General features: G+C 44.1%; 1 protein-coding gene across 1 annotated transcript; it reads right to left on the bottom strand.

Moving 5' to 3' along the window:
- Window positions 1–2,953: 2,953 nt before the first annotated feature.
- Window positions 2,954–10,417, bottom strand: VIM (vimentin). The gene is made up of 9 exons (XM_037060778.1): window positions 9,691–10,417; window positions 8,964–9,024; window positions 6,569–6,664; window positions 6,321–6,482; window positions 5,712–5,837; window positions 5,173–5,393; window positions 4,674–4,717; window positions 4,196–4,281; window positions 2,954–3,313 (listed from the first exon to the last, which is right to left on the bottom strand). Exons 1-9 carry the CDS (start codon window positions 10,254–10,256, stop codon window positions 3,272–3,274), a joined length of 1,404 nt encoding a protein of 467 aa, XP_036916673.1. The 5' UTR covers window positions 10,257–10,417; the 3' UTR covers window positions 2,954–3,271.
- Window positions 10,418–10,827: the final 410 nt, after the last annotated feature.

Below are 10,827 nucleotides of genomic sequence, written 5' to 3'. Positions count from 1 at the left end.
ATACCTTCCTATCTTGATGCTTATCTTGCTTTATCTTATTTAAAAGAGTGTCTTATCTCTTCTTAGACTTTGCTTTCCTTTGCATATAATTTATCTGTGGAGCGTTTTGGGTTAGCCAAATAAGCAACAATAATATGGTTTGCAATTAATGAGAGTTTTATCTTTTTTTCTATTACTATGCCTTTTCATGCTTTTTATCCCTATAGTACAATATTGGATATGAGCAGAATAGTGGGTGTCCTCATTCTCCTTGATCTTAAAGGGAATAGTTACATTATTTCAGCATTGTTTCTGTTTGTTCATTCTTGGTTTCTCATATATGCCTCATATCAAGTTAAAAAGGTCCTTTGTATTTCTAGTTTTCTAAAAGTTTCTATAATAAGATGTTGACTTCTATGGAATGATTTTTCTTTATCTATTAAGCAGAACATACGGTTTTCTTCTCTCATATGTCAAAATGTTAAATTATGTTAATTATAATGTCAAAATAATCTTGTATCCCTGAGCTATACCCAATATTTATGATTTTTATATATTTATAATACATATGTAAGTTTTTTTCAACCTTTCACTAGATTTTTGTAGCAACAAGGAAAACACATCGCCTGCTTCAAGGAGCATAACTGATGGACAGGAGCAATATCTGTGGGGCATGGCTACACATCCCCGTGGCTGACAGCACCTCCATTCTGCGTGCACAGAATACACCCCGGTCAGCCACTGCCTGTTTCAGCCGCAGGAGCCTGTCTCCAGTGCTAAATGTACGGAGGGCCCTGCAGCTTTCCCAGATCCAGCCTGATTGCCTTCAGAGTGCATTGCTGTGAACACTTGGTCAAGGACACAAGCTCCTGTGCCAGGACGCAGGTCCGCAGGAGCTCCCCAGACAAGTATGAAGTGCTGCCGCCACGTCAGTGAAGGCTTTCTGTGGTAGGGTGGAGACAGCCTGTCCCTGTACTTTGACAACGTTTTGGGGTTGTAACATGATGCACACCGTAAATCCGCTTTATTTCTTCCACCGGGTCAGTGTCGGAGAGAGCCCCATATGCCAGTCAATGGCAAGAACAAATTTCCAAAATCAAGTCCTCAGTTTATAACATCTCCATATTAAATGCCCTCTTTTTTTTTTGAATGCCACAAAGTTTCCTACTCTGACCACTGCTCCAACATGCAGTAACCAAAACCACGTTGCCATGGCAATCACCTCTATCTTCCTCTATTTCTCCATCTGGAGTTCTTATTCCCACTGATTGTCCAGCCACCTTTCACCATCTCCTGACAGTCGCTAGTATGGTGATCTCCACCTTATCCAGCCAGTTTCTCCTTGATCTTTTCAGTCAGTCCAGCACACATCCCTGTTCCTGGAGGAAGCATTGACAGCTTCCATGTTGTATTTCTGACACTGTCAGAAGGGAGCAGGAGAAGCAGGAGGGCCTGTGGGACAGTGAATAGAGCCCAGACTGGGAGAGGTTCTTGGCCTTCACGTTCACTGGCCCTCACTCGCTGACACCCAGCAAGTGCTGTGAGTGCACTTTGCAGGGCACCCTTTGTCTTTTGTACCCTATTTTTACTGTGCCTTTCCTACATTTAGTTATGTCCAGATACAAAAATACTATTGTGTTACAATTGCCGCTCTATGCAGTGTAGTAACATGATGTACATACAAGTTCATAGCCTAGGAGAAATAGGCTATACCATTTGGCCTAGGTATGGTAGGCTATACCATCCTGGTTTGCATAAATGTGCTCTACGAATGACAGTATGGCTTAAGGACATATTCCTCAGAATGAATTTCCACCATTAAGTGATGCACAACTATACCTGATTTCCTAATAGGAAGCAATTAAGTACGGAAAGAGGTCTTAGAAGAAACCAACCCTGCCAATACCTTGATCTTGGACTTGTAGCTTCCAAAGCTGTGAGAAAAAATTGGGTTTACGCCACCCAGTTTGAGGTGTTTTGTAATGGCAGCCAAAGGGATTAATGCATTTTATTTAGCTGAAGTCTTGCAGGTTGACGAGAAAGCCTTCTTGCAGGCACGTTTTATCCTTGATTCCAAACAAGAGTGAAAGCTGGTGTCCTCCCAGCCCCACTGCCCCCCCTCAGCCCCTCCCCCACCACTGCACAACTCTCTTAGTCACACAACCTCAGAGAAGAGATTGTTTCCTAGCGCCTCTTGGAGGCTGCTCTTGGAAAGGTGGGTCCTGCACTAGGCATGCTGTAACTAAGTCAGAGCCTGGTGTCATTCACCAGCCACCTCTCCCATGTCACTGCTGTGGCGAAATTCAGTAGGACCTAATTTTCACATTCTTTCCATGGACTTCAGTTCCCCTGGTAACTTTTTTAAGACTTATCTTCATGTCATCACTTCCTCTCGATATCCCCTGCTTTACCTCTTTTAATCTCAGATTAATGTTATCAATAAAAGAATCAAGGATTAATCTTTTGTTTCACCCTAAGTGGCCAGAACCCTAAGTGACCAGAACATAGTTTCTATTAGTTTTTCAAAATGGGGGATAAGTAAAATGCTAATAATTAAAGCTAAAAATTTAAGAAAGACTTAAATAGACTTGAATTGTATGAGGTGGTCTCCTGTGAGGTTTCCCATTAAGGGTTCATCTCTGACAGTCAGAGAAGGGGACCTCTCACCTTTCCCCTCTCAGGGGGGCGTATTTAGAAAGAACTGTGACTCAGCTAAACTCATTTTATGAAAAGACCTATCATCACTTTTGTACTTTACTTTATTATGTATCATTTATTTGTAAATAAAAAGAAGTAAAATCCGCCTAAAATGACCAAAATAAGAAATATACCTCAAACATAATTTATTAAGTTAAACTACTCTTGATTTTTTTGTGTCAAATTAGCAAGTAGGACCAACAATATTTAACTAAAAGACAAAGTCCTATAAAACTGAGAGAATTGTATAGATATTATCAAATAAATAAGACACCAAGAGTTTTCCAAAGATTTATTGAAGCAGAAACAAATTGGTTGGATACTGGTTGGAAAAAAGCAGTTCTTATGGTATTCAAAAATACGTTTTAAAAAGTATTCTAGCACAAAGTTTCTTTGTAAACTAGATTATGGTGTAAACTTTTTTCTAAATCTCTTAGGAGTGTTGGGTCTTAAGAACTAGAGCTTATTCCTATTCCAAACCTATCTTGCGCTCCTGAAAAACTGCAGAAAGGCACTTGAAAGCTGTTTCTTTAAGATATGAACTTCTTTTTAATTCTTGCTGGTAATATATTGCTGCACCAAGTGAGTGCAATTTTTATTCCAGATCCTCGTGATGCTGAGAAGTTTCATTGATGACCTGTTAAAAAAGATAAAATTCAAATCAAATATAATGCCCCACGCTAAAGATTGGATTCCCCCATTACAACGAAGAGAATCCTACTAATTATACGTCACTTATTAGGAAAGTTGGAAGGCTATGTTGGTTCTGCATGACAAGGGTTACAGCTAGGGGGACAACTAACATTTCAGATGCTCTTCCCCTATATGCAAAGTTAAGTATCCAATGGAATGTTATAACTAACAAAAATGACACTTGAAAAAAAACAAAAAACCTGTGTTTATGAGGAAGGATGCTGTAGTAATTCTATACAGCGAAGTTTAAAAGCAATAAAAATATTTTAAATTCACATGCAGGTGAAGATCACATCAAGGTTACAATAAATTTTGACCATTTTTAAGTTTTTGTTGCACTTTCAGGTTTGTGTGCAAAGGAAGATGACGATAAATTTCGCCACTTCTTTGCTAGCACAGAGCTGACTAGAAAACTACTTGGTCGTATGGCATGACCTCACATCACATAGCAGAGCCTCGGAGTGTGTGGGGAGTGCCGCCTGTCCAGGGTGAAGACGTTTTCGTAGACTAACAAAAGGGTTCACAGAGCCAGTCTAGAAGGTAACTCAAGGAAGCCACACTCCCATTTTAGATGAAGGGTCATAGAAAACTCACTAATTTCGGACTGCAGAAAAGATCGCCGTCTAACCTTCACACCCAGGAGCCAAATACTTAGCTGACCGTACACAGCACTGGAAGAAGAGGCCTACTCTCTCTCTAGGAGGCATGAGGGGAAAGTGAACACTCCCAAATCAGCGGGCTGTATCTGAGGTGGATTTACTGATTTATTTAAAAGGCTACCAGTGCCTATCTGAGATTACTCTAGCTTTGACCTAAAGATACCAACCTGTCCATCTCTAGTTTCCACCGTCTTAATCAGAAGTGTCCTTTTTGAGTGGGTGTCAACCAGAGGGAGTGAATCCAGGTTGGTTTCTGAATAAGGAAAACAGGCCCAAAATGAGTAAAAGAGAAATTTCAAAAGGACAAGTAACCATTTTCTCCGAAGGGTTATCATTTCTGTTCAACTGTAAATTTTAAGCAGTTGTTTAAAGCACCTCCCCCAATAATTCTAAAGACTGTCACCTCTCTTAAAACCCAGCGCAACACCCCTGTAGCATCAGGGCGAGGCCGACTCCCCTCGTGTTCGCTCCATCAGGAGGAAGGCTGACAGAGTTTGCATAAAAGGGGAGACAGTTTGAAAATCGTGGCTGTTTTATAGAACTTTCTCTTATATGGCATTTTTCAAGTATCATTTAAAAAATAAATGTTTGTAAACAGATGGGTAACAAACTGAAAGTTTTCATAAATGGCAGTCAAGTGCTTACCCCTCAAGTTCAGGGAAGAAAAGTTGGGAAGAGGCAGAGAAATCCTACAAAAGAGAAATAAAATCTGTAAAACGTCTGAAACAAATTTATACACTCTAGTTTTCATCAAATAAAAAAATTTACTCTTGTATTTCATAAGTGAGGGATTAGAGTCAGAAGCATTTTCTCTGATGGATCTTATCGAGTACATTTGAATATTTTATGGCAAGCGTTCATCTACAGGGGCATGAGCTGGAGGCCTTGTAGAGTGGGAAGAATACTGGCTTTCACAGAGTCATGGGTTCAAATCCCATCTGTGCTACTGATTAACTGACTAGGACAGATTCATAAGATACAATGAGTCTCTGAACATAAGGTTCCTTATTTATGAAAAGTGATAAGCAGCTACCTTGAAGAAATTCTCTAAAGATGAAATGAGATACTATATGGAAGGCGAGTGGCATGACACTGAGCAAAGGGCAGCTGTTAATCTGTGCACATGTGTGTCCTTGTTTTATACCTGCTCTCCTCGCCTTCCAGCAGCTTCCTGTAGGTGGCAATCTCAATGTCAAGAGCCATCTTAACATTCAGCAGGTCTTGGTATTCACGAAGGTGACGAGCCATTTCCTCCTTCATGTTCTGAATCTCATCCTGCAGGCGGCCAATAGTGTCTTGGTAGTTAGCAGCTTCGACAGCAAAGTTCTCTTCCATTTCACGCATCTGGCGTTCCAGGGACTCATTCTATGAGAAGCGACAAAGGCTTGCGACGTTACTTCCCAGAAAAACCCAGTTACTCCCAGAACCGTTTCCTAGTGGCAAGTGGTGAACACTCCAACTGCAGGTGGAGAATACAAGTACCAAGTCCCTTTTAATAGGAACAATAACATAAGCTAAAACCTGCAGATCGCAAGTTCTTTTTTAATGTCTTGATACCTCATTTTCTTTGGATGAAAATAATACACTTCCCGTTATCTGAAGTTTTAAATCTCGCCATGAGCTTGGTCAACTGATGGGAGCCAAGTGAGTTGCTCCCCCCTTTCATTGCAGTGTGGTACTCACAGTGCCTTTAAGCGCATCCACTTCACAGGTGAGGGACTGCACCTGTCTCCGGTACTCGTTTGACTCCTGCTTTGCCTGGCGCAGGGCATCATTGTTCCGGTTTGCAGCCTCGGAGAGGTCAGCAAACTGTCGGAAAGAGATGAGAAAAGCGGATCATCAACTGGCTTGATTCTATTTAAGATTCTACCTCACCTGAGCAAATGAGAAAGCTCAAAGGTCACAAACAAAGGCATGCTACAAACCAAACTTTATATTTTAAGTTCAGATCTCAAGTCTGCCAAAATGTCTCTAAATTTGTTTTGAAAACCAGACAAAAACAGTGGAACCTGATGGTGTTGGTAGAAATTCACCCAATTACCCATACTTTAAAGGAGGAGAAGTCAAGGGCATAGTGTTAGGGTTTACTCTGAAGTAGAATCAAGGAAGAACAATGGGAAGGGAGTCTCCTGTGAGTGTTAGAGAGGCTGTCGCAACAAATAAAACTTGAAGTTAAATAAAGCCAGCCTTCTGACTAGAGCTAAAGGGTATTTAGGAATCAGACAGGTACGGACGGTGTCTGCAGACTACAATGCACTTCTTTCGTTCTAGCCACACTGACTTTTTTCGTACCTTGGACTTGTACCATTCCTCAGCCTCCTGAAGGTTCTTGGCAGCCACACTTTCATACTGCTGACGGACATCACGCAGCGCAGCCGTGAGGTCAGGCTTGGAAACATCCACATCGATTTGGACGTGCTGCTCCTGGATCTGGGCCTGCAGCTCCTGGATTTCCTACAGAAAGGACAGGCAGAAGGTCAGCCATGCGGAGGACGGTGGCAGCTTCAGCCACATTTATCCATGGGTAGTGGCTCCCTTACCTCATCGTGGATTTTCTTCAAAAAGGCAATCTCCTCTTGCAAAGACTCCACTTTACGCTCAAGGTCAAGACGAGCCAAAGAAGCATTGTCAACATCCTATTTTGAACAAAGGAAAGACGGGATATGGAGGATGCTCAAGTCTATGGTTTATCTCATTTATTTTAAATTAACCACACGAGCTTATGTCTTTACTATAAAAAGGATCCTGACCAATTTATGAGCTTCCAATAAGCTTATAAATCACGCAGTGCTCAATACACTATGTTTGTCTTTTCATTAATAAATGTAAATTGTGACCCACTATGATGTATCTGAGGTAGTTAATAGCCAATTTAAAAATAAGTAAATGTATGACAGCATAGTAAACTGTACTCAATCATTATTGAATCTACATTATACTAGTAAAGGTATTTTTTTTTAATCTAGAAAATCTATGCCGAAACATCTAAGGGTTTTTTGGTAATGTCACAGAATAGCATGGTGGCAGGAGGTAACCAGATCTCATAACTTCATAAATAGATGTCCGTGTGGAACAGAAATTCCCACATGAAAAGTTTCGGCGTATACCTCACCTCTTGTTTTCTCTAGTCAAATCACTTGAAATGAGTCTGTATGGTCCAAAGCAAAAATACAGTCATCTGACATGAGTTGTAATTTTGCAACTCAGATTTTATCTCCTCAAGGGAACATCAAGAGAATTTTTATACCTCTTATCTTATAAGCAATTATATTTGGAGTACAGTTTACAGCCTCAGTCTTAAAATGTTAAGATACTTTGACCACCTTAATGGAAATGTGAATGAGGAATTGGTGGTGACAAACAAAAATCAGGAGTGGGGAAGAAATTATTTTTGCTTGTTGCTAAGCCCTAAAAAAGATAATTTACTAGTCTCTCCAAAAATGTGATGTGCCATTCTACTTCATTGAAAAGAATGAGGATGTCACCTAATCCTTAAACAGACCTTTATACTAATCTTATTTTATATTACCTCACTACTCTGCAGAAACCATTACAGATGTAATGACTGTAAATGTTCAATGACTAAAATGAACTGCACACATTGCTATGTTTAAATTAATTTGGCAAATGTATTTCTGCTGCACATGTTATTCTAGACTTTTCATGTGAGAGTGTTTTTACAGTTAATCCCAAGAAGAATAAAGCTACGGTAGGAACTCTTCCTGCTTTTGAATTCTAATTTTATGTTAAAAAATCCTTTAAGTCCATCTAACTTTGGGTGGAAAAAACAAAACAAAATCTCTTTAATTTAAAGTCCATTCTTCAGCCTTAGGGTTATTCCTTATTTATGGAGAATACTAAATAATGTAAGGACCCAACAAAGAACGGTTTTTCCTAATGTGAGGTATGACTGTAGCTTTAAGAACTACTGACATCACATACTTCACAAGTCTGGGTCAGATATTAGATAAAGGATGTTAGCAAATACTTGTGTCCAATTAGAACTGTGCTTACATCATTCCACATTCAGTAAGAAAGTAGCCTGTTGCAGCGCTTCTCTAAGAACACAAAGACTCCTATTATTTCGGTCCGGAGCCACCACACTGGCCAGAATGTCTGTATCCACATTCCATAGTGAAGCCCAGAGAAACCATTAATACTTTTCAGCCAGGCGACAGATGGCTCCTTTTCACCCTTATTAGATCATGAAATCGTTGTGCATACGGATACTTTCATCTAACTTTAGCACCACAACAGAACTTGCAGAGAAGAAACTTGCTGGCTTAATGCCAGTTAAACGAAGTTTCTTATGCTCCAACATGGTTAACATTTTTAAGCACAGGCCATTTTTAAGAACAGGGCTTTTTTAAGAACATTTTTAAGAACAGGGCTTTTCGTGGCCTCGTAAGTGTTAGCTAACTTAGCCAACAGCAATCGAACTCAAAATCAGAATGGAACTGCTCAAAATCAGAATATCCATGTGTTGCAAAATCGAAATACAAAAAAACTTTGTTGGAAGAAATCTGGAAACCAAGTAAAAAAATGAAAGACTCCATGTCCTAAGGGACAGTTTAAATCATCCAATAGTTTTTATCCTGAGAAGCCCCACTCTGGGGCCTTTTTGCCACTAGGGGGCCTTGCGCACAGATGTGCAGTTTTGTACTATTTAAACTTGGAGTAACTTTTATTTATTTATTTCTTTATCTATCTATCTATTTAGTAAGTTAGTTAATTGTTTATGCCTTTACAGTTGTCTCAGTTTCCCCCCTTTGTCCCCCTCCACCCACCCTGCCCCCTCACCCTCGTCCATGGTTCCTTCATACATGTTCTTTGACTAATCCCTTTGCCTTCTTTCAATCAGTCCCTACCTCCCCCCTCCCCACAGTGTACGGTAGGTGTGGTCCAGTGCTGGTGAGTGGGGGAGGATTTACAAACCTGTCTGAAGGACTGCAGTGTACCCTCGGCTTCCTCTCTCTGAAGCATCTCCTCCTGCAGCCTGTAACAGTTGCACAGGAACCAAAAGTGAACCGGGAAACCACCGCCAGGGGTGGGGTGGCCACACCCAACCACCCAGCTGCAGTTTTGCAAGACAAAAGTTGATGGGCAATCTCCGCAGGCAGCCAGCGCTAAAACTTGCCCAGAGTGGTAGTTCTGAAAGCACTTTCGGCAAGTTTTTAGCTGGACTTGGGCCGCAGCGCGGAAAAGCAATCTCGGTTGCCTCACTGACCTGCAGGCGAAAGCCACCACCCCGCCCCCCAGAAGCCTCGGCAACCCTTTGTCTCTCTGGCCGCACAGCCCTCCATTCCTCCCCCCTCCTCCCCCGGGCTGGCAGCCCGCCAGAGGGGCCAGGAAACTTTCTAAAAGTTTGGAGATACCGCGCAAAAGCCTTCTACTACAAAGTGGTATTCATGAAATCTGAAAAACTGAAACGGGCGTTCTTGGGCAAGGAGTGGGGGTAGAGGGGAAACACTAACTGTAACTTCTGGGTTCCTGGCGGGGCTGCGCCACAGCAACCACATCCCTGCTCCCCCCTCGGTCTCCACCCCACCCCCATAGCCACCACCGACTGCATCCCCTAGGGCGTGGCAGCTCCCCGGCGCGGGGTTAGTGGGGGCGTTCCCCCCTTCCTCCCTCCCTGGGCCCCGCGCGGGTGCAGCCTTACTTCTCCCGGAGCCGCATTACGTCCTCCGCCAGGTTGTCCCGTTCCACCTCCACTCGGGCCTTGTCGTTGGTGAGCTGGTCCACCTGCCGGCGCAGGTCCCGCATCTCCTCCTCGTAGAGGTCCGCCAGACGAGACTTGCCTTGGCCCTTGAGCTGCTCGAGCTCCACCACCAGGACCTTGTTCTGCTGCTCCAGGAAGCGCACCTTGTCGATGTAGTTGGCGAAGCGGTCATTGAGCTCCTGCAGCTCCACCTTCTCGTTGGTGCGGGTGTTCTTGAACTCCGTGTTGATGGCGTCCGCCAGCGAGAAGTCGACGGAGTCCTGCAGCAGCCGCACACCGGGAACACTGCTCCGCAGGCGCACCGCATTAGAGCGCGTGGCGTACACGCCAGGAGACGAGGCGTAGACGCTGCGGCTGATGCTGGGGCGCAGTGCGCTGCCCAGGCTGTAAGCGCGGGTGGACGTGGTCACGTAGCTCCGGCTGCTGCTCGGCCGGCTGGCGGTCCCTGGACCGCCGAACATCCGGCGGTAGGAGGACGAGGACGAGGATACGGACCTGGAGGACATGGCTGCGGAGGGTGGCAGTGGGCTAGGCGCAGCAGCTGTGGGACTGGCTCTGGGTGGAGAGGCGAGCGAGGCGCGGTGGGTGTGGGCAGTGGGAGCGCTGCTGCGTCTCTGGCGCTGGGACCCCGGTGCGAGAGTGGCAGAGGACTGGACCCCGCCCAGGGAGAACTTTTTATAACGTGCACCTTCCCACCCACTACCATCCCAGCCAATAGGGACCCGGCAAGTAGCGGGTAGGGTGGGCAGGGGGTTGAGGCTGGGGCTCGCTCAATTCTTCCTCCTCCCAACTGCTCGGCTCCGGGACTGGGCACAGTCCAGTTAGTAGTTAATTCGTGGTTGGACTGGGACTTTCGGGGGCTTTCCGGATGCTGATGGCCCAACTTCTGCTCACCCCTGGGTGCTGAAAGACCACTCTGCGGGGTGGTATGGTGGTGGGGGAAAAAGGGCCTAACACTGGATCAAAGAGGTCTGGAGCACCTCGTGGAAGAGGTTTGGGAGGAGGCTCAAGGGTGGGAGGGGCGCGCGGGTACTGGGCAGCAGTCGGAAAGAGTGGAGCGGGTGGGTGGGGAGACCC

Source organism: Sturnira hondurensis, unplaced genomic scaffold (genome assembly GCF_014824575.4).
Source record: "Sturnira hondurensis isolate 20B ecotype Veracruz unplaced genomic scaffold, ASM1482457v3 Scaffold0012488, whole genome shotgun sequence".
NCBI lineage: Eukaryota > Metazoa > Chordata > Mammalia > Chiroptera > Phyllostomidae > Sturnira > Sturnira hondurensis.
The sequence above is the reverse complement of the archived record's forward strand: the minus strand, read 5'-3'. Positions and strand labels throughout refer to the sequence as shown.

Bases quoted from the DNA above. Each gene is read 5' to 3' on its own strand.
- VIM (XM_037060778.1), bottom strand. From the start codon at position 10,256: ATGTCCTCCAGGTCCGTATCCTCGTCCTCGTCCTCCTACCGCCGGATG. The intron at 6,483-6,568 runs GTAAGGGAGCCA...TCCTTTCTGTAG, and splicing joins TGAAGAAAATCCACGATGAG to GAAATCCAGGAGCTGCAGGC. The intron at 5,838-6,320 runs GTACGAAAAAAG...TCTTTCCGACAG, and splicing joins AGGAATGGTACAAGTCCAAG to TTTGCTGACCTCTCCGAGGC.